Source organism: Aulonocara sp. 'chitande type north' Nkhata Bay, linkage group LG9 (genome assembly GCF_057382095.1).
Source record: "Aulonocara sp. 'chitande type north' Nkhata Bay isolate Kocher_YH1m ecotype deep benthic linkage group LG9, A_spYH_male_GT1.1, whole genome shotgun sequence".
In the NCBI taxonomy this organism is placed as follows: Eukaryota; Metazoa; Chordata; class Actinopteri; order Cichliformes; family Cichlidae; genus Aulonocara; species Aulonocara sp. 'chitande type north' Nkhata Bay.
The window spans coordinates 3,019,302-3,044,836 of record NC_141352.1 but is presented as its reverse complement, the minus strand read 5'-3'; the positions used below and the strand labels follow the sequence as shown (position 1 = coordinate 3,044,836).

The following is a 25,535-nucleotide window of genomic DNA, read 5'->3' as shown; positions in this document are numbered from 1 at the left end:
CCAGCTCAGTCAGACTAGATGCACAGCGTTTGTGAACAGCAGTTTTCAGATCTTGCCACAGATTCTGGATTGGATTTAGATCTGGACTTTGACTGGATTTTCGCTCCACTTCCAATAATTCCATTGGAATTGGAATTCCAATAAAACTGATTCATGTTTGTGGCTGTACTGTGACAAAATGTGGGAAAGTTCAAGGGGGCCCAATACTTTTGCATTCACTGTATTTCTTTTGTAAGTGGTAGGTTTGTTTTGAACAAGAACGTTTTCCAATGTGTGAAGCCAAACTTAAGAAGTGGTGCGTGCTATTTATTCGGGTTTGGAGGTACACATTTGTAAAATCTTGGGTGAGGATCGCAGTCACATTATATTTGTAAATCTTACTGTATGCTTGTTGATTCGTAACCCCTTTGAAGCCAGTTTCACTTCATATTTTATACTCTGAGATTTCATTTCACTTCTTAATACAGGCCATATTCACACACAGTCATTTTGACTCTTTGACTTGAAGTTCTTGCAAACTATTGCACACACACACACGACCCAGAAGGATGCATCAGGGTCGTTTAGTTCAGCATCTTGTCAAAAGACATGTGGACATGCGTCCTGGAGGAGGTGGGGATCAAACCACTGACCTTTTAATTACTCGATGAGCTGTTTGAGTCACGGCTGCCACTTTTGTACCAATCATGCTCATTTCATATCTGAAGTCTGACATCATGAGCATTTTGGAGCCAGCCTAAACTGGCCGTTGGACAAATTGTAGTTTCTGGCAGTTCCGCGTTGGCGTTTCAGCCCTGGAAGTTTACACTGAGATAAGCAATGTTGTTCGCTTCACATATAAGTGTTTTAAATGTTGTGGCTGATATGTGCATGTTGGTACTGCAGGTCAGGAACATTTACAGTTTTTGTAACGTTATCCCACTGTGACAATCACGGTAACAAACTCCATCTGTAGTCCTTTAGAAAACATCCAGAATAACGAGCCTTTGCACCACAAACACTGCAGTACTTTCATTTGATGTGTTTCTGCTTCCCCTGATACATACAGAGCACAGTTGTGTCATGTGTTTGTTAATATGAAAAATGGTCCTCCAGAGAGCTGCTGTACTGTACTGTGTGGGTCCTGACAGCTGCTCCACTTTAGCTGTTCTTCTTCAGCTGTGTACCTTTATGTATATACCTGAGATCTAGAAACAAACTGGGCCACCCCTCCTCTCAGCGGACGATGTCCCCGCTGCTCTTGTTAGCACTCCTGTATCTTGCATTCGCCATCCTATCTTTACCGTCTCCCTTCTAGACTGAAATCAGGTTGACTACTGCCATCCATTATAAATGCCCTCTATTACTGAAGCAATGTTAAACTGTGGCACAAAACTAATGGAGTCTGCTTTAGTTACAGTAAAGTGACCTGTGTTTGACCTCCTTTCTGTGGGACCATTAAGCATTCTTCTTCATATTTTTTCCACGTCTTTCTGTGTCTATCATTGTGTGCATGTTGGGCACTTCACTCTAGGTACTACATACTTACATGCACACATTCTCATGTGCCTGCACAAAGCTATGTCGTTTGCTACTAGCTTAATTGTGAGTGTACACAATGTACTTGTCCTCAAGGCTGCTCTGAGTCAGTCGCCCAAAATTAGCCTATTGTCTCCATCCTTTAAGTTGCTCATATACTGTGTGTGTGTGTGTGTGTGTGTGTGTGTGTGTGTGTGTGTGTGTGTGTGTGTGTGTGTGTGTGTTTAATTGTCACTATCCATTTGCTCAGTCAGTATTACATTAGAAGAAATCTTCAGACTATCACGGCTTGGTTTGGATTACTTTATCCGCTCTGTGTTAAAGTTGTATTATTTCCATTTGTAGCTGATTCTTAGACTCTTCATTAATCCTTCACTGGGCCTCTGTGCAGCTCCACATTTCAACCATTGTCTGAAACAAGTTTGACTGTTTAATTCCCCTCCTCTCCTTTAAATCCAACTTTATTCTGGTTGGCTGCCCCTCACAAGCACAAACTTTAACCAGCTGCTGGGCGGAGCCTGTGTGCTGATATGTGTGTCTGCCATGACCGTATAAAGACTATTTCCAATCACTGACATTATAAAGAAATTTGGACTAGTCTGAAACCTTTTTATTTTTTGATTACTTCCAAATAAGCTGAGCTTATTATTTGAAACATAATATTGCCAATATGACCACTGTAAGTAAGTAGATCCTCTTAAAGAATATGAGAACATGCACACTTTCTTCACTAAAGGGCAACAGAAATGAGGCTCTAAATGTTACGCTGTTTGTGTAATCAGTATCCCAGTTATCTTGTGATTTATTTGCCTCTGTGTGATATTTATCTGTCCGTTTTGGTGCATGCTCAATCATCCAGGTAAGGAAATCCCAAAAAGTTGATTCTGTTCATCTGGACGTTTTCCGTGGGAGAAACGTTTCATCCAGTTCACTTCTTCTTCAGCTGAATCCAGATTTCCACTACATTTATGAACAGTACAAACTAGCACCACTGAATGAACAATGGGCTGTGAGGTCAGCTTCGTGATCATTAGTATGAAAATTGTCATGACCATTGATCAACAACCATTGATCAAAGACCACTGATCAATGGCCATGAGTACCTCATACTCCTCGATTCAGAGATGGTCTTTGCTTTTTCACGTAAATGGCCTCCTTGACCCCCGATTCAAACCAACCCTGAATCAACTTTTTGGGCTTTCTCTGTATTGTTTGTTTTAGACTAAGGGAAAAAAGTTAATATGCACATATCTATCTTTACCTACCTTAAACTATGCCCTCTTCACCCACAACAAGGTGCCTTAGGCTGGCCAGACCAGGCTGGCTGCCTGTCGACAGACCTCCCTTTTACTCCAAGTGTCACCACAGTGATTGCTCGACATACCAGCCATCTTGCAGCCAGCCCTGAGGACCCACCTGACAGTTGGCCTAGCCGTGAGAGCGCTGCCTATGCTGGAGGCGACGAAAGGGACAGGGATGGATCAGACCGAAAACAAAAGAAGAAGAAGAAAAGACGACAGAAAGATGAGGGATCCTACGAACAACTGGAGAGCAAGGGCCACCCTGAGATGCAAGCACTGGGAGAAAGCACCCGACCAACAGAGGAGTTCTATCATAGGATTGGCCCAAGGAGGGATAAAGCAGAGGGTGGTTGGGAGGAGCAACTTGGGAAGAGTGGAGGCCCAGGGAAGAAGGGGAAGAGCAGGAAGAAGCTTCCAGAGGAGTGGGGAGTGGCAGAACCATTTGTTCCTTCATCTGCTGTGACCTCTAACATTACAGAGGAGGACATGATGGATCTTGGGAGTTCAACTCTGGACAACCTTGAGGCCTACTTGGCAGATGAAGATTCAAGCCAGAGCCCCTGGAAAAAGGAGGTCTACCCAGATGAAGGCTTGGTATCTTCCCCTCTGTCTCAGGATCTTTTCTCCCCAGGAGCTGCTCCCATTAGCCCACTGGTCCTGAACAGTGAGCTGAAAGCCACAGCAGCTCCGTTTACTATGCCCTCTACCACCAACGGCAAATCACTCGGTTCCTTCCCTGTGGCCCCTCCATGTTGTGACCCATTTGATCTCTTGATGGAAACCGAAAATGCAAGTCTGGGCAACAGCAAAGAGGCTATTTCACCACCCTTTTCTCCAGAGAATGAAGCAGCAGTTGGTAATCTGGTAGACAGCGGCATGTTTGACAACAGCAGTTCTCTCCAGGAATGTTGTGAGCAAGCCACGCCTGAGGCAGACACCTCAGCCTTCAGCCCTGCCACCCAGCCAAGCCCAAATTGTTCCCCTGAAGGTGAGGTGTTAGCCTCAGCACCACCTCTCTCGCCGTCTGATGCTTCATGGGTTCTGAACAGCTCAAATATGAGCAGCAACAGCGATTTATTTAATTTTGCTGACATGGGTGCGCTAGGTCATCCTTTACCCTTAGGCCTAAACTTCGACACCCCAAGCCCAGCACCTCTCCGTTCCCCAAAAACTACGGCACAGGAATTCCAAGCCAGAGAGCTCAAAGAAGGCAAATCATCCCCAAAACAATCCAAGAAACCACGCTCTTCATCTTCTTCATCCTCTGTTAAGAGTCCAACCTCCCCAGAAGCTAAAAGGTTCTCTCCAATGGCATCGCCTGTCACCAGCCCCTCTTCCCCTCCATCGGTCCCCCCTCTGGCAGTTCCAGGATCTGGTCTTAATCCTGCAGCTAAGCCCTTCTTTCCCAGCTTTGCTGATCCCATGGAAGAACCAGCTGTGGCCAATCAAGATGTTCCTCTCGTTGAAGGTTGGTTGTAGTCACCCCTGGACAACGTAGAAATACATAAAGTAACTAAAACATGTAGACAAATGGTTGCCATGCATGTTGCAATCCAGCTTGGGTACTTCCCATATTTGAAACTGACGTCCGATAGATCTTGAGCAGAACTGATTGCTTGGGTGTATTATATTCATCAAGGGTTATGTCAATCATTACACCCATTCGTTCTGTTTTCTTGCATGGATACATTTGTCTAAAGACTTGGCTGAGGCTTGCTGGCTGTTTTTGAGTGACTAACGCATGGATTGAAGTGTTGACCAACAGGGCTGTGGATTGCCTTGACTCTAAAGGGATGTTTGGGTTTCATTGCAGTGGGATCGTATAAGGTATTAATCAGTACTCGAAGCCAAACGGTCAGTGTAACTGTAAGCTATATTTAGAGTGTTTTCAGGACTCAACACTACTACCAGACACAAGTTTCCTGAAGCCATCACCTCTCTATCTTAACAGCAATAAGTACTTTGACAAAGACAGCACTGTTACCTTGCAGAAGACAGAGTTGCTCATTTAGCGGGGCCTCATCTTTGATGTTTTAAACACCTACAGTACGTATACGCTTTGCATCTCCTAACTGGGAAGAAGCTGAATATAATACACTGAGTACGAATCAGCACCTTATACAGAACTACTTAAAAGAAACTGAAACATCCCTTTTATCTGTAGTATCCTGTTCCCAATGATGCACTGCTGAGATGTTCTCATGACTAACAGTGTTGCTGTTGACAGGTGTGACACTACTAACTATTCACAGTCTTCCTTCCTAGCAGCACCAGTAGGTATCTTCACCAAATCAAAACAAAACCTGTACTTTTCTCTTCTGTCCAGGTCTCTGTTAACCCTGTGATCATTATCCCTTTCCTTTGCATCCAGGGGTTATGGTGTCACGCTGTCTTCTTTTCCCTGCATCCAGTTAACTCTGTTTTCCTCACTACTGTAGCTGCCTGTCTTTGTTGGAAAATAAAAGCAGGTGTCCTGTTTTTTCACTAAAGGTGTTACGCAATAACAATTCTTACCCCGTCTCCTTGAAGTATAACGGTTCCAAAAGGCCAAACTGTAATTGTTAATTTTGTTGATTTTATTTTCCATGTTCTGTGATGATTGTTGCCTCGGCGGGTTCTCCATCATAGGTAAGTCCTGTTCTAAGTCCTCCTGTGGTTTTGTCTCTCTGTTGTTGTTTTGTGCGGTGTTGTTGAAGCACACATTTGGGTGCATCAGATTCGTTAACGGCTGTTGCTTCAACCATAATTGAGGTGTCACCAGTGTGCTGCAGTTAAATAAAAACCACCTTCTCATTCTCAGCTTGAAGTCAGGCTTGTTCTTGGAGTTTGCTAATTAGGCTGTTAAAATGGAGAATGTTTTGGCAGCTTATGCACTGTCCTCTTGGCATCATTAGGTCAGGATGTGCAAGGTGCAAAAGCGGGGGGTTACTCCATCCTCTTATTGCCAACCTTTATCTATGGTCAAAAGCCTTGGGGCAGGAAAAAATGCGATGAGGGTGCAGATATATGGCGATAATTAGTGGGCAGCATTAGAAGCTGTGGTGTCCCGCAGATATTTAGGATATAGTTGGCACTGAGCTTCAAGCATATGGTCAAAAAGTTCTGCGAATAGGTCATAAAAATAGAAACCCTTGGTTCGTGTAAATTTGCCCCCTTTCAAGATCTGGACTGCTGCTACCTTGCAGCATGATCTGCATGTTTTTAGGCCGGGTATAGATTAGTTTGAGCTCTGAAACTCAACAGATCAAAGCTTTTGGGCAGTTTTCTGTCAAGTTCACATTTTTAATAAAATACTGTATTTGTAGCAGTGTCACTCAGTAACATGTGACTTGAGTTGCCTGGGGATTAGTCCTGCTTGTGGCAGCCAGGAAGTGACTTGTTTTAACGTACCTGGATTTTAGAAAAAGTGTAACTTTAATAGGGAAAGAGTTTCCAGCCCACTGGGGCAGGCTTGTTTTTACAGCAGCCAGATGAGGAGTTGAAATAAAATGCACTGACGCTGCTGCTTTTGTGTGTGCGTGTGTGCATGCAGCCTCCATGTGTGTTTGTCTCCCATTAAAGTGTATATCTAAATTTAGGCATACGTGCATGTGGCTCTGTGTTTGTGTGTGCAGGTTTCTGCTTTCTGAGACGAGCTAAAGTGTTCTTTGTGTGCTGCTGTGATTTATGGAGATTCAGAGTTGCAGAGGATTCATTTCCTTGTCCTTCCTTTCCTGTCTCTGCCTCCTGTCGGAGGCTGAAATGAGGACTGAAGTAGCCTTCAGCTCGCAACAGGAACAGTACAGTGTTGAACCTAGCTATTAAGCTGCTTTGATCAATGCCTTCCCACCACACACACACACACACACACACACACACACACACACACACACACACACACATTGAAACATTGTGAGTGCTTATTGCGTTCTGTTTGTGTTTCGTTTCATTAGTTGTGTCTGTGTGTGATATTTGCTTGGTATTCCCGATGCTAGATATCCATATATTTGTGTTGTTGTTTTGAAAGCTTGTAACCAGCATGCACTGCTGAAATGCAAGACAAGTAACAGCATTAAATGTCCAGCATCAGATTAAGCTTGCATGAGTCCCTGTGCATGCATTGGTAGATACGGCTGCGGGTGTGGCGTGCGTGCTCGAGTTATTGCACATACATGAATAAAGTCAGCTTTTTATTTCCAAAAACAGCCGATGGGAAGGTGAGAGCAGGTGATGAGTTTTTGTACTTTATTGTAATCAAAGTCACATGATGAAATCGTGTTATAACCCATGAAAAATGTTTCATGTCATTGGACTGAAGAGTCCGTGTGGCTGTTTGTTTGAGGTGTGCACAACTCCAGTACACTGTCAAACACCAGGGTTCCCAACAGGACACAAACAACATTAAGGACTGCCTTAAAGGGCTTAATGAGTGTGGAGAAAGTATTCCGATTTGTGTTGCACTTCTTGGATGAAATTGTTCAAGTTGTTACCTCCTGGATTTGGCAGCATGGACGCCTCCGATTTACTCAGCAGTATGTAGTGGTGGTTGAGTCTGGAGCATGCATGAGGCCTTAAGCATAGTGAAGCATTAGCGAAGACTTGGAGCCGGCAGTGGTCGCTATGGCTCGTCGGATTACGGCAGTCAAGGAGCTTCACACATTGCCTGGTAAAATCCAGAGAGCTGAAGGAGTTTCATGAGGAGGAAGATGTACAGGAGCCTATAGCACCACCTCCTCAGCCAGAGGAACAGGGCTGGCATGCCCAACCTTTGTTCCCTGCGAGGAGCTTGGCTGTGAGGAAAGGAAAGAGTAAGCCCCAGAAACCGCTAAACGCAGCAGCCCAGTCCAGTGAGAGTTTCCTCACGAGTGTCCCCAGAATGAGGTTGACTATCGTAACAGGTTGTCATGTCTTTTATTCAGGCCAGTGCCTCTATATGTGTTTTTGCTGTGGGTGATATGAATGTGGATGTATCAAACAGTAGCTCTAGTAGTGCTTTCGCCTGATAATAGCTACACCCATAGCAGTGAGGCATGGCACACAACATCACTGTACCTGCACAGCTGAGGCCATGACTCTGTAGAGTCTATGAGTATTAGTTATGAGCTTGTTTTTACTGAGCATGTGCCGTCATCTCTAAATTTAGGCAATGTTGCCCTTCCAGCTTATTGCATGGAAAAGTAGACTGGCTGGGTAAGGTTGAGCTACATCCTGGTGCATGTAATGATGTCAGCTGTATAAACCCCAACATGGGGCTGAGTTTTGTTCTTTATATGAAAATATTGTGGAGTCCTTACTTGTGTAAGACTGAAATGTGCTGAACCAGGTTGGAATGAGAGCTTCATGCTGAGGCCAGAAGGTCTTTAAAGCTAGGGCGGAGTCAGGGAGGCATAAATATGTTCCTCTGTTTAAATATGAGAAAAGCACAAATGATAATTTAAGTATATGTTTTAAAAGGAATGAAGACACTGTGAGATCTCAATCCCTGGCAAACAATGGTGAACAAGTTTGTCAATGATTTCTAGAAAGTAATCAAAAGAATGAGTGATGTTACAACATCCACCAGCTAATATTGATGGTGTTAGTGGTTCGGAGGAAATGACTCGAATGTGGCAGAAACATCTCTGCGATCTGTATGACTGTGCCGGCGTCCCAGCTTTGGACAGGGTGAAACTGATAATAAGGAAGATGTTACAGTTTCTTCAGAAGAAATGTATGACGCAAATAGAACATTAAAGACAAAAGGCCACGTGGGATGGATCAGACATCTGCTGAACATTTGGAATTTGCTCAATTCTATCAGCTATGTTAGCACCCAACATAAAAGACAAAGCTGACCAAATAAGCAGCAGGGATAACTATCGGCCCATCTATTATGTTGTTCAAGGCCTTTGAAAGGACTATTTTACGTTTTGTCTTGACCTCTGAAAGCCAGTTTGTTTTTAAATCTGTGCCTTTGTGTAAATGTTCTCTTGCTATGGACCCTTGTATGTCTTTAACAAAGTGAACTAACTAACCAACGCTATGGATGTGTTGTTTCCAGTGTGCACACAAAGGCAAAGATTGAGTGCAGCTGGCTATGTCTTCCCTCTTTTTGTAATGAGATCCTTTGTGTGTTCCCAGGGGTGGATCTTTGTCACCAAGAGTGGTATTTAAGTCTTATACCAAAGATACGAAGGCATGTGGAGCACAATAAAGAACGAGGAGAAAGATGTTGTAGGATTACAGAGTAGAGCATGTGGAGTCGGATAAGAACCTGATTTTGGATGAAATCAAGAGCAGAGCAGGGACAGAAACAGGAAAAGAATAAGAAGGCAGAGGAAGAGGAGGTGCCGGGGTACGGTGTACTGTAACCTCAGTGTATTTCTGTTAAAATTATTTTTATATCTTTTAAGAATTTAATGTATTGACTAGCTGTGCCACTAACTCACAAAAACCCGGTTAGCCAAGTATAGCCAGCTTTCCAAGAGTCAAAAAGACATTCTGGGCTCGTACAACCTTCTGAAAGGGGTCACTTCAGTTTCTCGGCAATGTAAGAGGAGCCAAAGCTCAGGACCTAGTTTCAGATTCCTCTTTTCAATTTTGTTTCTCCACCACCTCCAAGCTTACCTAGAAAAAGTCGAAGCAGGCCAAAATAACTGGGAGGGACATTCAGGCCACATCACAACAACACCTTCCCTCCTCTCCCACCCATACTCTCTCAGACAGACTGAAAACACAGGTGCCTTCTGGGATAAAGAGCACAAACATACCACTGCTGTGGCTCTGTCTCCCAGCATAGACATGTACAGTACACAAATGACTCATCAAGCTATTTAAAGACAACACTAATCCTCAAAAGGCAGCCGGGCAGGCGTAACTGTACTGTATCAGCAGTCTATTTTTACCACATAGTGCTTTTCACTGTTGTTTAGCTCTGTTTCATTAGAGCGCAGGCTGTTAGATGGTAACCCAGAAGGGACATTCGCAGAGTATGGCCCTACGGACCAGGGTGAGCTAATGTCTTTTGACAGTTTTGGGGGAAGTGTTAGGATTTGCCTCGTTGGCCCCACTGTAGGAGTCGACAGCAAACACTAAGACAAAAAAGCAAGTCACTTCCAGGTTGGTTCATCAACAGAGTCACAAAGAACAGATTTAAACCCCATGCAGAGATGGCTTCAGGCCACTAGTGTGGGCTGTGCTTCAGATTTAATACAATTTGATATTGGCTTTTTAAAAAGACTGCACATCTACTATTCTTGTTTCTGTGACTCAACTAGATTTTTACTATTTTTTTGACAAAGTCAGACATGAATGATACTTTCCAATTAAAATTCATTTGCTTTCACATAAGGCCCTTTTTAGGAATAATGCTAAACTTGCAACTTGCCTACACAAACTAATTATAGATGTATATCGCAGTAAACTTGCGCAGTAAACGCAATGGATTTTGCACATGTTGCAATTTAAGTACAAAAACACACTGGTGAGGGAACAAATACAACATGCTGGTAACGAAGTCCTGGGCTCACTGTAATGCCACATTTTAGGGAACTTGCAAATGCACTTAGTGAAAGTAAACAGTTTAGCAAGAAAACCAGATTAATGTTGATTTGGTTAGAGTTCAGTCTGAGACCCAAATGCTGATCCATGAATAAAAATAGATTACATTTTAATGCAATAAAATAGGCATCATTTAACATTTCAGTCACAAAGATGCATCCATACAGTCCATCCAACCTTTTTTGTATTTCATATGTAATGATTACCGTATTTTCCGCATTATAAGGCGCACTTAAAATCCTTTAATTTTCTCAAAAATCAACAGTGTGCTTTATGTATGAATTCTGGTTGTGCTTACTGACCTCGAACCGATTTTATGTGTAAAAATCAAAAATCTGTCAACAATGTTTTAGTACGACTTTGGTAGCTATGAAGCCGCACCGCTTGATGGATGGTCGGAGCATTACGGCTGCCACAGTCAGGAGCCTCACGGAGTAATCTGGGTCCTAAACTCCAGGTCCCAAAGTCAAACAATCACTGCAGCATCACTGAGAGTTACAAACTGTCTAAATTCTTTCATCTTTAATAAAATGATCAGTGTTGCTGCTTTACCAGGTGTAACAATTAAGTTTAACATCCAGGCATCCATGAAAACAGAATTTATGACATTTAATGGAGTTAGAAGTTAGCAGGAAGTTAGCTCACTAGTTTCCACCTAAACATGATATAGCATGTTCTGAATGAGATTTCTAAAGCATTCAAACGTACAGCTCTGCTATCACTTCCAGCATAAATGAAGACAGAAAACTAAACAGCAGTGACGTTTGTAGGGTTACTGAAGTTTGGCTAGCTGCTATATAATGATGTGTTATGTGATCGCTAGCAACACAGCTATGTTAGCATAACATAAACACAGTGAAGCTGGAGGATGAATGCTAACTTTTTTCACTCACTAATGTGAGGGTTCCCGATGGTGCAATCGCAGGATGCTGTAAACGGACCAAACTTCAGTCAGGAGAACAACTGAGATAATCCATCCACAATACGAGGTTAGTCATTAATATACTGCAACAACATGGGAATAGAGCAGCTGCAGAGGATTCAACATTAATGAATCAATGGTACGGAAGTGGAGGAAGCAAGAAGAATGAGTTGAGTAAAGTTTGACTTATCTGACTGTTTTGTTTCACTTAATGAACCTTATGGTCTGAAAAATTCGGTACAAGATTACCTGCTTCGCTGCACAGAGATTTATCCATCCCAGAATTCAATTCATATTTTTTATACAGCGTCAAATCACAACAACAGTCGCCTCAAGGTGCTTTATATTGTAAGGTAGATCCTACAATAATACATACAGAGAAAAACCCAACAATCATATGAGCAGCACTTTGGCAACAGTGGGAAGGAAAAACTCCCTTTTATGATTGTATAGTCATTTAATTTCATGGCCCACTGAACATTTTAAAATATTTCTTGTTCATGTTACTAAGAAGGTCAATGTTGTTAATTTAGCAAATCCTTTTTCATTGTTATTGTTTTCATCTGTGGTATCTTCCATAGTATGACATTGGATTTGGAATTTGGATGTATGAGTGTATGCGTCTGTCAAGAGACACGAGAGAAAAGTTGACAGGAACGTCTGACTTTCCTAAAATTAAATCGGTTCAAATTCTTTAAAGTTACTGAGCAGATCTTGGCCTCTGTCCATGGTGCTGAACCTCCACATGGAGGGAGCCAGCTGTCAAGCCTGTGTTCCATTACCTTCAGCCTGTCAATGCTCCATTACTCACTGTTATAATTATCCCTTCAGATAAGAGGCACCTTTGTTTCAGAAGTTGTAATTATTTCAGAGGGTTGTGAAATGTAATCTGGAGTTTTTGCTTTGGCCTGACAGAATAACCTTGAACTATATAGAACATATAATTAATGTCTTTTGCTCACTTCCAAAAGTTTTCCGCTTTAAAAAAGTTGACCTGATTTCCAGGGTAATAGAGCCACTTCATGCTTAGGTGGCAGAAAAGTTTTCTTTAAAAAGGCAGGCCTGTATAGGACAGTGTGTTATATGTTGGTGTCCAGTTCATTCAGCTTTGCAGGGGAGGACAAATGAGTTTAATGTAGAACGTTGGGATGTTAGTCCATGAGTGTCTATAAACTCAGGTCCTCTCTTTCTAAAAGTCGCACTGAACCACATGAGAGTTCTGTGTGTGCTCAACAGCTGCTGAATGCAGATGAATGTAAAATAAATGTTTAAACAAAAGCATCTGAAAGCCTAAGATTCTCCTGGCAGCCAGACAGAATTCAGAGAGACTACGAGAAAAGAAAATGACAGGAGTCTGACAGATGTAAGGCAGAGCATGGTCCAGAAAGACAGGACATGGACAGAGGCAAGGAAAAAGATCGACAGGGAAGCAAATAGGTAAAGAAATACACGAGGTTTTGTCAGGAATACATTTATGGATGCAGAAAAGGAGATGTCCTAGAAAGAAAGGCAAATAAACAGCATGTATATAAACAGGTAAATGGGCAGATATGTAGACTGAGCCCCCGTGTGGTGTCACCCATGTCCAGCAAAAGGCAGACAATAAACTGACCCTAGTGTAACATCATATTTCATGAAATTCCACGGATTTGTAGCAAATAAGCAAATAATCTGTTTTGTCTTTTTTGGCTCCTTAAGCAAAAAGTCTACTTACCTTGTTAAAAAAAAAGTAGAAACTGTGGGGATAAATTTAAAGGTCTAAATGACAGGCAAATATTTCAGATCCAGAGAAATCCATTATTTGTAAGGATGGAGCGGCACCACTGCATACGGCGCTTCTGGGAAAAAATGCTTCTTAGAAAGACCTTTTCCTGAATCGTGACCATAACGATTTCTCCGTTCATCTAACATTTTAAACACAATAACGAGGGCTTTCATATTTGACATGCAATGAATCCAGCGAGTAGACAGGACAAGAAACAATAAGCCAGTCAGTGCTATGTATGGTACCAACACTTGTTAGCAGGAAAAAGGAGCAACCGTTTATATTGACAGGTGCTGTCACTATAGCTAAGACTGCTGTTTGTGTTTGGACTCCTTTGCTTCACAGCCCAGTCAGTCTGCTTGGACCGCTGCACGTTTCCCTTTTGATCCAGGTGGGATATGTTTCTCTCCGGGCCGTCCCTAACAGACGGAGCAAAGTCAAGTACAAAGAACCCTAAAAATCCTGTCAGATATCAGGCAAAGAGCATTCAGCACCAACACTGAAGCTGTTCTGGAGGCTAACCTTTAACCTTCAGTCAAGATCACCCTACTTATTAAAACAGGATCCTTTGATTGAAAAGATGCAACATTCCTGTAGCTTCTCCTGCCTTTATAAGATAACTCTTACACTGAGACGGGTGAGGAAGTGGCACTGTGCACGTCCTTCATCTTCATCCAGCAACAGGTTAAATAGTCCAGATCATTTAATACAACTTTGTTTAAACTTCATTAAATAGAAATGTGAAAAATAAATGGATACAAGCTTAAGTTGAAGACTTGTTAAGTTGTAACGAAGCATCATGCTAATTTGATACTTCAGTATTTCACTTCATCTTGATTTCCTCTCCTTGAAATGGTCACACAGACTTTTGCTAATCTTGAGTTACTTCTTAAAACTGGATTTTAAATGGAGGGAATGTAAGATGTCAATGAAAGTCATCGTTTTTTAAAGGTTTCATTGGCAGAAAGGTAGACATAGACAGACAGAGACACTGGCTCTGGGGGAGGATCAACAGGAAGCATAAGAACTGATCGGGCAGTTGCCATAAAGGTTGAGGATCAGGTATTGTTGTAGTCAAAGCACTCAACAAAAACCAACACTGACGAGACGTTTTGATGGTATGGTTTTTGTCAGTTACAAAGACAGAATTATGACATTGCCTGTTGAATTGTTCCGTTGCTTTATTGGACAAGGTCTCCTTTTTGCTGCCATTTTGCCGAATTACCAACAAGAGCCTCAGGTCACCAGAGAACATTTTACAACGTTTGTCTGTGGAACAAACAAACAGAAAACACAACACAGTGCTTGATGTGAACTGTAAAAGCTCAGAAACAGTCAGAACCTTTTTCTGTATCCTAGCTATGCAGAAGAAGTAAACAGGGCAGCTTTTCTCCCACAATGGCATCAAAAATCAGTTTGGTTGACAGCATCAAGATGCACACATTCTGCATGTGCAAAGTTCCTGGCATCACACTGAGATGTTGAAGTCTTTCAGCTCTGACAGTTACCTGTGACAGTCAAAGGTACGAGGATAATCTTCCTACAGCCTGAAAGAGCGTGATGCTAAAGTAGCTGTTGCCTTTTTCACTTGTGACTGCCTGATTAGTGTCTGACTCTGACACAAACTAATCCAGACTGGAGGGCTGAGGTTAAAGTCAGGCTGGTTTTGACTAATGACACCAAACAACAGAAACAGCAGGCTAGCAAATCGAGCAAATCCACATCCAGTCAGTTTTCTTTCTATTTAATTTGTATCATAGCTTCCAAATGTGCCACAGTTCCCAGGCCTGTAACTTCTTATGATATCATGCTATCTAGGAATCCAGTGCCCTTTAAAGCAGATTACATGTATCTGTGAAAATCAAACCTTTGCTGTAGCCATAGTTTTTCCAAGTATGACAGCGTTTTAAATAAATTACACTTTGGTAGTTTGGTAAATAGCAGCTCGCTTTTTATTAAATTGACTGTTTTTCCTGTGTGGATGACAGAAAAACATTGTTTTACTGGTGTTGTGACTCTGGGCACAGTTTCCACACATTTCCACAGAATGCTCGTTCCACTTGATTTAAAGGATAAATATCCCCGTGCTAAAAACTTTGATATGTGGTGTATATGAATAAAAGCTCGTAACATCCAGCAGATAATATCTTTAGGCACGTTTATCAAAGAGAGGATGTTTATTAATGACCAACAAACTCCAGCAGTGATGTAGTAAGGAGTTAATTCACTGTTGGACGTCCTCGTCATTCATTAAGAATTATCTGTAATTTCTGAAGTGTATAAAAAACCAAAAACAGCACTGATAGGATGTTGGTGGTAAAGATACTCAAACTTGGGTTTTGATCCAACCTCCAGCTTTCTAGAAATCCACATTCTGTCCGTACATTTGCTACAGCCTCACATCATTTAAATGCCACGAATGCTGGAGAGATTCATCGGTTTTCAGCAGATTTTGAAAACTGGCTTCATGAGTAAATCGAGGATAACGTGACAGACGTGGCACTCCTTATTAATAATAACAAATTGGAATGTGACATTTTCCTGTCACTGTGTGTTCTGTGGATGTGTTCAGTCTCTCAGCGTCGTGGATCTGCATTGAGTTTGGTTAAAATCTGCACCGCTGTCCATCTAGGCTGAAGAGCTGCATCGCCTCTGGGTCCGTGTAGGCAGGAGGAGCAGGAAACTGCCTCTGGGTGTGCTGTAGATGTCTTAGGACGTCTTGTGTGTTTAAAGCGTATATGAATATACATATCTGAGAAAGCCAGAGGGAGTTACTGGATGTGGCTGAAACAGCCGAGGGCGTCGGATTCAGATTCTGCATTATGAATGACAACTTTACAGGGAGTGCAGAATTATTAGGCAAATGAGTATTTTGTCCACATCATCCTCTTCATGCATGTTGTCTTACTCCAAGCTGTATAGGCTCGAAAGCCTACTACCAATTAAGCATATCAGGTGATGTGCATCTCTGTAATGAGAAGGGGTGTGGTCTAATGACATCAACACCCTATATCAGGTGTGCATAATTATTAGGCAACGTCCTTTCCTTTGGCAAAATGGGTCAAAAGAAGGACTTGACAGGCTCAGAAAAGTCAAAAATAGTGAGATATCTTGCAGAGGGATGCAGCAGTCTCAAAATTGCAAAGCTTCTGAAGCGTGATCATTGAACAATCAAGCGTTTCATTCAAAATAGTCAACAGGGTCGCAAGAAGCGTGTGGAAAAACCAAGGCGCAAAATAACTGCCCATGAACTGAGAAAAGTCAAGCGTGCAGCTGCCAAGATGCCACTTGCCACCAGTTTGGCCATATTTCAGAGCTGCAACATCACTGGAGTGCCCAAAAGCACAAGGTGTGCAATACTCAGAGACATGGCCAAGGTAAGAAAGGCTGAAAGACGACCACCACTGAACAAGACACACAAGCTGAAACGTCAAGACTGGGCCAAGAAATATCTCAAGACTGGTTTTTCTAAGGTTTTATGGACTGATGAATTGGTATGGGGTAAAGGGCAGAGAGCTCCAGTCCGACTCAGACGCCAGCAAGGTGGAGGTGGAGTACTGGTTTGGGCTGGTATCATCAAAGATGAGCTTGTGGGGCCTTTTCGGGTTGAGGATGGAGTCAAGCTCAACTCCCAGTCCTACTGCCAGTTTCTGGAAGACACCTTCTTCAAGCAGTGGTACAGGAAGAAGTCTGCATCCTTCAAGAAAAACATGATTTTCATGCAGGACAATGCTCCATCACACGCGTCCAAGTACTCCACAGCGTGGCTGCAAGAAAGGGTATAAAAGAAGAAAAACTAATGACATGGCCACCTTGTTCACCTGATCTGAACCCCATTGAGAACCTGTGGTCCATCATCAAATGTGAGATTTACAAGGAGGGAAAACAGTAGGGCTGCTCGATTATGGCAAAAATGATAATCACGATTATTTTCACTGAAATTGAGATCACGATTATTTGACGATATTTATTTAACCCTTTAAGACCTACTATAGAACCAAGTCCACCAGAGCTTATATTATTTTTATTTATTTTTTTTACATGCTGTAGTGCCATTTGTGGGAGCATTTCAAGTTGCTATACATCAATACAACTGTTATAGCCCATATTTTAATAATATGTATGCATTAAGTCCATAGTAATTACATAAATTGCAAAAAAGTGCAATAAACTACAAAAAAAATTGAAAATCGCTTTTGTTTTGTTTACATATATTTCTACTTGGAGAAATTTAAGAGGCTTATCCCTCAAAACTTTAAATACAATAAAGTTGCAAAAAATAGTTTCCCACCACAGGAAATTTATTTTGAGTGTCTTCATAGTTTTATTTTAGAGATACAGCAATTTTTATATACTGCAGGAAAAACAAAAAACAATCCTATGATGCAAATTTGCAAAGAAAACAGCATGTGCATCATTTCACTGTGGGAAGTGTTACGAACAGCTGATCGGATCACAAAGCGTGTTTCTGGAATATTATGTTTTTGTTCCTGCAAGCGCTTTTTATGCAATTTTTGCAAAGCTATATGTGGAACGAAACCGTGACCGAGGACAAGCTGATGGCATCAGATGGAAGTACAACTCCTCCGGTTTCATATGCAAAACAAATTATTGCGCTAGCTTACACGGTTCAGGTTCTACAGGGATTTAAAAATAGTTACGCAAAACGGAGCGTGCTGCTCTGACCGGCTTTAAAGGGTTAACAATGACTTTAAAAAAATAATATAAAATAGTGTGCAACACCACTGAAGTTTTTTTTTTTAAACTCTCTTTTCAACCAACGGCAGTCACTCTCCAAATAACTTCTGCTTAGCTTTCCGAGCTTCCCTCGGGTCCTCTTAATCAGCGGTCTCCAACCTTTTTTGCGCCACGGACCGGTTTATGCCCGACAATATTTTCATGGACCGGCCTTTAAGGTGTCGCGGATAAATTAGGGAGGGGCTAATAATCGGCTCAGTCATTTTTAATGATCGTTGAAAGCCCAGATCGTAATCGTGATTAAAATTCGATTAATTGAGCAGCCCTAGAAAACAGTACACCTCTCTGAACAGTGTCTGGGAGGCTGTGGTTGCTGCTGCACGCAATGTTGATGGTGAACAGATCAAAACACTGACAGAATCCATGGATGGCAGGCTTTTGAGTGTCCTTGCAAAGAAAGGTGGCTATATTGGTCGCTGATTTGTTTTTGTTTTGTTTTTGAATGTCAGAAATGTATATTTGTGAATGTGGAGATGTTATATTGGTGTCACTGGTAAAAATAAATAATTGAAATGGGTATATATTTGTTTTTTGTTAAGTTGCCTAATAATTATGCACAGTAATAGTCACCTGCACACACAGATATCCCCCTAAAATAGCTAAAACTAAAAACAAACTAAAAACTGCTTCCAAAAACATTCAGCTTTGATATTAATGAGTTTTTTGGGTTCATTGAGAACATGGTTGTTGTTCAATAATAAAATTATTCCTCAAAAATACAACTTGCCTAATCATTCTGCACTCCCTGTAGATCAGACACTTAGAGCTGCTTCATGAGTTGCAGGGCCGCTGGTTATGTTGGTACTTAATAAATAGGAATGAAACGCGCTGTCTCTTATGTGCTGTTTAGGGACATTTTCAAAATTGTCCTTTTTTAGATCATTAAGTATTGAGACAAACTTTGAACAGTTACCTGAAGCGTACAGGCTGGTGTAACACGATGGGCTAATTTTAATACAGAAACCCTTTGACAGCTTTTATTAATCAAAGCTTTGCTGTTATATCAGCATCTTTACCACCAATAGTTTAGTATAATTTTTATTATTGGGAGCAGTGAAACATGGAGTAATGATTAGGATTGAGCTTGTACACTACCGGTATTATCTTTCATTTGAGACAGAATAGATTTTTCATGGACGTCTATGTCACAGTCCTTATTGGTTTCATGGAGCCAAAGTGATAAGTTCAAAAACAAAAACACCTCATTTAGGCATTGAACAAACTTCATACAGCACTGTCCTGTAGCTCATACTAATCCAGCTGTGCACAAGTATTATTACTTATTATGGACAGTTCAGGAGATGATGTGTACTTACAGTGATCAGTCAGCGCATTAAAACCAACATAGTGTGGCGGGGCGTGGTCTGCAGGGCGTGGTCTGCGGTGCCGCTGCAGGGGAGGCGGACGCACCTGAGCGGCATCCGTAATCACGCCTCGCCAGCGTAAAGAATGAGCCAGCTCCCGAATTGTTGTTGTCGTTGGAGTGTGTGGCTGTGAGCTGCAAAGCTGCAGCCGACTGTGTGTAAAATCAACAGGGTAATAATAAAAGAAGTATGCAGCAAAGCATGTACGTGTGGGCGGGTCTGTCGGGGATCATTTACACCCTGTTTCCACCAAAACAGCTTTGGTCTTTTCTGGCTTTGGCATAGGACGAGTGAGCGTCCCACACCAGAGATCCTTGATTAGAGTGGCATCTGTGGCATTTTCAGGTAGGCTAGCAGCTCCACCTTTCAGATTTTCAGTGCAGCTCTTGTATAATTTGGCACATCTCAGCCTTTTCTTTCTCTTCCCTGTCTTTAAGAATGGCTTCCTGACAGCCACTCCAGACCATTTCTGACTTCAGTGAACAGTAGATGGATGCATCCATGGATTTTGTTGATACTTTTAATCTGCTGTAGTTTTTTTAGGCCTGCACACATCCTGATATGTTATCTTTTTGGCTAATAGATCTCGTTTGTACTACTTTAGAGTCAGCTGATTAAATTGGAACAAACTGGAACCAATTGCTCTGAAACTGATCAGGTAAAAGCACTGAACTAAAATGAGTGAAAATTCATCAAATGTCCAAATAAACACTTTGAAAGAGCTTCAAAGAGTCTGGAGGACTATTACACTTTAAAAATTACAAAAGGGTTTGGCTCCTTTGGATGTGAGATTTAAAGGAATGAGGGGTGGCTCGATTCAGATTTTACCCAGTGTCACAAATAAGTCTTCACACTGTCGGTCACAGTTCTGAGAAGAAGAAGAAACGACTATAATCCCCTTAAACAGCGAAACAAAGGACATATTCCCATGTTTTCAGAGCAGTCGGATTTTGCCTGATGCCTGTGATTAATACCAAGACACTGACTGATCTGTTTAACCTGCAGCAACAGGCACAGAAGATTAGTGGAGTGGAGTTCCTTCCCCGTGGTTTCCAGAATATTAATAACGTCCCCCTCCTCGTGCAGACGCACTGTCTTTCACTGCCGTCATCCTCCCTCCATCAGCCCCTGGCTCACCACCATCACTACCAAACACTCCCACAAACCATTTCTGCCCCAACCCCCCGCTTGGCTGGAGCCAGCAGGCTGATGAAGAAGCCAGTTGCTATAGAAACAAGAGTCAGTTGCTTTGGTGACTAATGTGAAGAAGGGCTACCGAGGAAACAATAGATGTTTAGTGAGAGTCTGGCTGTTGTGATGGGCTGGGAAGGAAATGCGATTGAGCTATAAATAAACTGGACTAAAGACTGTCTCCTTGCATCATCACCGTCTTCACCGACGCCCTGCTGAGATTATTCTCCTCTTCCTCATTATCTGTCATCATCATTCCATCTTTGTATTGCAGTCTGTCAGAGGGGAATTAGCTTACAGAAAATTCCTGGCATATTCAGGTGACTTGAATCCTGCTAATTTCACACAACAGCTCATGACTAACTTGCATAAAAAGCCATATGTAAAAAAACAAGGCTTTTTGCTTGGAAGTAAACTATATTGTCAAAAGTGTTAGCTCATCTGCTTCAAATGCAAATTAACTTGAGTGACGGTCCATTCCCATCCAACCAAACATTTTTGACCATTTGTGAGATCAGACACCGATGTTGGACGAGGCGATGTTGGACGAGGCGATGTCGGCGACCTTTCAGTTCAATGTTATTTATACAGCGCCAAATCACAGCAAGTCGCCTCAAGGTGCTTTATATTGTAAGGTAGAGCCTACAATAATAAATACAGAGGCAACCCCAACAATCACATGACCCCCTATGAGCAAGACCTTTGGTGACAGTGGGAGGGAAAAACCGGTCTCAGGGAGGGGCGGGGCCATCTGTTGCGACCGGTGGGGGAGCACTGTGCACCTCAGCATCTGCTGACCCCAGTCTGGGATTTTTATCTGGCCTACTGCTTCGTGGCAGAGTGGCTGTTGTTCCCAGTCACTTCCACTCTGTTATAATGCAACTAACACTTGACTGTGGAATATTTCCTAGTGAGGAAATTTCATGACTGGACTTGTTGCACACCTGGTATCCTATAAAGGTACCAGGCTTGAATTCACTGAGAGCCGCCCATTCATTCACAAATGTTGGTAGAAGCAGTCTGCATATGTAGGTGCTTGGTTTTATACCTGTGGCCATGGGCGTGATTGGAACAGGCAATACAGTGTATCTATCATCCACCATGCTACCTGCTAATGTGTCTTTTTTGTAATCACTCCTTAAAGAGTAACTCCATGGTTCAGCCAATGACACTAAAGGGGAGACGTTGCATTAAAATAACAAGAAGAGCTTCCAGCTGAAGTGTCGGCATTAGGAGGGAAAACGTACCTCATATGTGACTGGACAGGTGTTAAACGTGAAAAACAGATATATTCAGTGATACTTTGTACCACCTTTCTCTCTGTGGGGTTTCTGTTGCTTCGAAACCTATTTCTACAGAAAAGTTTCATCACTTTTTATCCAGCTTTTAATTTCCTGGTACATCCACAGCAGACCAGCCTGTGTTAATGTCTGTAATCATCAGATACTGCTACAACACGGAGAACTTCCAACGTCTGATGTCTAAACACCTGCTGGAGTAGATATATGATTTTAGGTTGCCACTGGTTACCAGGCTTCTAGTCCTCTATATGGCCTGAGGGGACAAACGTAAGAGTTGTGCAAGGAGGCAGAACACAAGTGCCGAATGACAGAAACAATATCCTGAATCATACCTCCTGCATGCAGGGCTGTTCGATATAACGATATATATCAGCTGACGATATAAAAACGTCTATCGTTTCATTTTACGCTGTCGTTTGTTTCGTGGTGTCGCAAAATAAACTGTTTACGGGAATATTTGTTCATGGTTCTGATGGTCACTGTAGTGGCTACATTAATTTATTAAAGTTCTCTCTTTCTCTTATATTTAATATAACCACACTACGGACGGACAAGCGCTTGTTTTTATGCGTTGTCGTTAGCAACAACGACGGTAAAACCACCGCCTGTCCGCTTGTTCCACATAAACCTTTCACAATAAAGCTCAAGATCCTGTTGAGACTTTTCAAAATAAACTGAATCACGTGAAAGATGCAGATTATTTACGGATGAGAAGTAAAAAAGAGCCGCCAGGTGCTAAAAAATAAACCTTAGAACAGGTTAGAACAGGCTTTTCCCCGCAGCACGCCGTGTAATAAATACTCACAAAGAAAACGGCGTACGTTACAACTTATGTCTAAAAATGTATCGTTTCATGCATCGGCTAAAACACTCGACTCCGGGTAAAGGACGCCCAGCTGGAAACACTTCACGCAAGTCGAAATTCACAGAATTTACAGAAAATGTTTGTGATTTATATCGTTATCAGGACGATAGATGTCTTATATCGGGATATGAGATTTTGGTCGTATCGCACAGCCCTACCTGCATGTATAACTTACTGCTGCGTCTTCAGGTGCAAAGCTTTGTTACGAAACTGAATTGATCCTGTTTTCTGTTGGTCATTTTTATTTTTGCAATGAAACAACGCCCACATGCCGTCTGGCTTGCTGCTGGTAAATTTATTAAACTAGAATGTTTGGATCATCCAACTTTTCTTATGTTTTCAACTAAAAATGTGAGAAGTTTGACCTTTTAACCTGCTTAAGGCCTCATCAGCTAAGCTTCTAGCTAGCACCGCTCTGAGGCTGTTGTCCAGTGTTGACAGATTTGTGGTGCAGATCCAATACTGGTACCATAGTCACAGCAAGAGGACTGTAAGGCACATTGGGATGTTTGCACGTATATGCAGAAAATCTTGAATTGGTGTTTTATTGATCAATCAAAGCTGTTTTCTGTCACTTTCAGTCTGCGTCACTAAAGCCATTCAAACATGCCACTGAGCTGTTTTCCTGGCCACAGCTTTTGTCCTGTCTGTATGCCATCCTAGTGGCCTGCACGGGTTATTAGGCACAGCCTCTCTGTCACCCAGTGGGATTATATAACACTGTATAGTGAGTGTGTCTGCGTATCTTTGTCAGCCAACCAGTCAGACAGGGTGAGGTCATCAGTTTGTTGGTGTGTGTGTGTCGTTGTCCCCATGGGACTCTGGCATCAGTTTTGTACTTCAAGAGGCAAGCAGGCAGAGAGAGAAGAATTGTGCCCAAAGCAAACATGACACATGTGATGCACAGAGGCAGTGACGGTCCGTCAGCCTCGAGCAAGTCTGCCTACCTGCCAAGCACGTCTACCTGCCTGTCTGTCTTATTTTCCAGGTGCGATGTGGAAAAGGCGACAGAGGCGCCGACTGTGGTGACATTTTGCGATGCAGAAACAGAGGCAGGCTGTGTCTGACGTTCCCGTAACGCGACGGAGGTCGTTGGCATTCTGGTGGAGACGTGCTTTCTCGGTTTGGCGGCAGGCTGCTTTTTAATGGAGGAGCCATTTTAGTTAATTGACGGGTAGACCGAAGGAAGGAGGCAAACTCGGATCGCTTGTGATCCCATTAACCACATAATGCGTCAGACATACGCTAGACAAACAGGGCAGGAGAGGGGCTGCAGTTGGAAGGCATTCTGGTATCTCTTTATTATTGACCGATCCCCTGAAGTGACCAGAAGTCACAATGAATTGAGTTCTCGCCCTGGGTAGACTCATGCATGATGTAACCTCCTAAGCAATGAAAGGATACGTCAGTCATTGCAGTATTCAAGCATATTTATGCATTTGGCGATGAAACGAATAAAAATCATGCGTCATAAACGATGTATTTGAACTAAAACTGCTAACTAACGAGGAAGGTGTAGCTCAACGCTGCCCACACTCCTCTGAACTCTGGTTTTTCCTCTGTGTTTCCTCTGCTTTTGTGCTGGTAAGGTTTAGTTTTTCATTGAAGGAGGAAGGTCTGCATACCTCTCTGTTCCACATGCCAGCTTGGCACGAATCCTTTTTCCAGTGAGTGGAAACAAAGCTCTCATTCATTTACTGTTTTATGAAGCGGCGCTTCCTCTGGCTATGGAACTATTTGCAGTTGTGCTTTTGTTTAGTAAACCATTGCAGCTCCATCATTTCACTTGATCCTCTCTATTGTTGTGAGACCCACTTGAAGCGGAACATTCAGAGATGACACTGAGTAGCTGATCGTTAAAGTCACGTTGTTTTAGATGCACTGCCCTCCCAGAAACACCGGGAGGACTGCATTGTTGTACCATCCATTAAGCTAACAGGCAGCTGGTCACAAACTGAGGCAGAGGTGCTTCTTCTTGGCTGGTCGATGGTAAATGCATTGGTTCTTAAATAGCTCTTTTCTGCTCTATCTGAGCGCTGTGCTCAGTATCCTTTCCACATTTCCTTTTCCTCTGTGTTGTTTTCCTTCACTTTTCCAATTCTGATTCCCTTTTCCTGCTCTTGTCTGTCTGCATACTCCTCATCTTCAGCCCTGCCACCTCGCTCTGTCCCCGTGTGCCTGTCTGCTTGTTATAAATCATGGTTTCCTGCTGACACTCAGCCCTCAGTCCAAACCGGCAGCCGCGGGAATGAGTGTAACCGCCGGCTGTTTTGACTGGCACTGGACACACACATATCAAACTAAAACCATCACACTCTCCCTCCAGTCCACCGTTACTTTTGCACCACATTGTGACCTTTACCTCAGATTATCTGTTTACGCACGATAAACTTCATTGTTTTGTCCGGCGATACTAAATAAAGGCGTGCTACCAAAAAAGGCCTAGAGACAAAAACGCTGAAGGGAGCACCGTCTTTGTCACCTGCCGTCTTGTTTTGATCCATGAAGCTGTGGGACATGTTTCAGAGGGATCTATTTATCCAGCACAGGCCGGATTCTTCTGTAGCTGAGGACAGATTTGTGCTATTTTGGATGTTCTTGACATTTTGCTGTGAAGTTGTCACTGTACTGTAAAATAAAACGATAAATGTGATGAATCCTGTCCATTTGTTCAGCCCCAACAGCTCCAGTAACACTGTGCCACGTTTAGTGGAAATTGCAGTTTTTGTGCGATGATGATGATGAAGCGAAATGGAGCTGAAAGTGTTTGCGTGCAAGAAGCCAACGCTTACAGGCTCGACTGTTTGTGCGCGTTAGCCTGAAAGTGTGTAACTGTATTTGCATGGCATGTCTGTCTTTAATGACTCCTACATCTGCTGTGACACAAAGCTTACACGGAAGAATGCACTTTTTCTGTAAGTGTGTGTAAAATCATCTTTTTAGAGGGTTGAAAATCTACATGCTTAATGACATGTGACGCGCACGCACGTGTGTGTGTGTGTGTGTGTGTGTGTGTGTGTGTGTGTGTGTGT

The 25,535-nt window shown here is 42.5% G+C and overlaps 1 protein-coding gene across 10 annotated transcripts in view; it reads left to right on the top strand.

Annotated features, from left to right (window-relative positions):
- Positions 1-25,535, top strand: part of LOC147321429 (uncharacterized) — a 120,728-nt gene that overhangs the window by 66,416 nt on the left and 28,777 nt on the right. For all 10 annotated transcript variants that reach the window (XM_086305359.1, XM_086305349.1, XM_086305355.1 and 7 more), the window contains one exon: positions 2,815-4,287. In XM_086305359.1, coding sequence (XP_086161485.1) covers positions 2,815-4,287 — 1,473 coding nt within the window. The remainder of the gene's footprint in view (positions 1-2,814; positions 4,288-25,535) is intronic.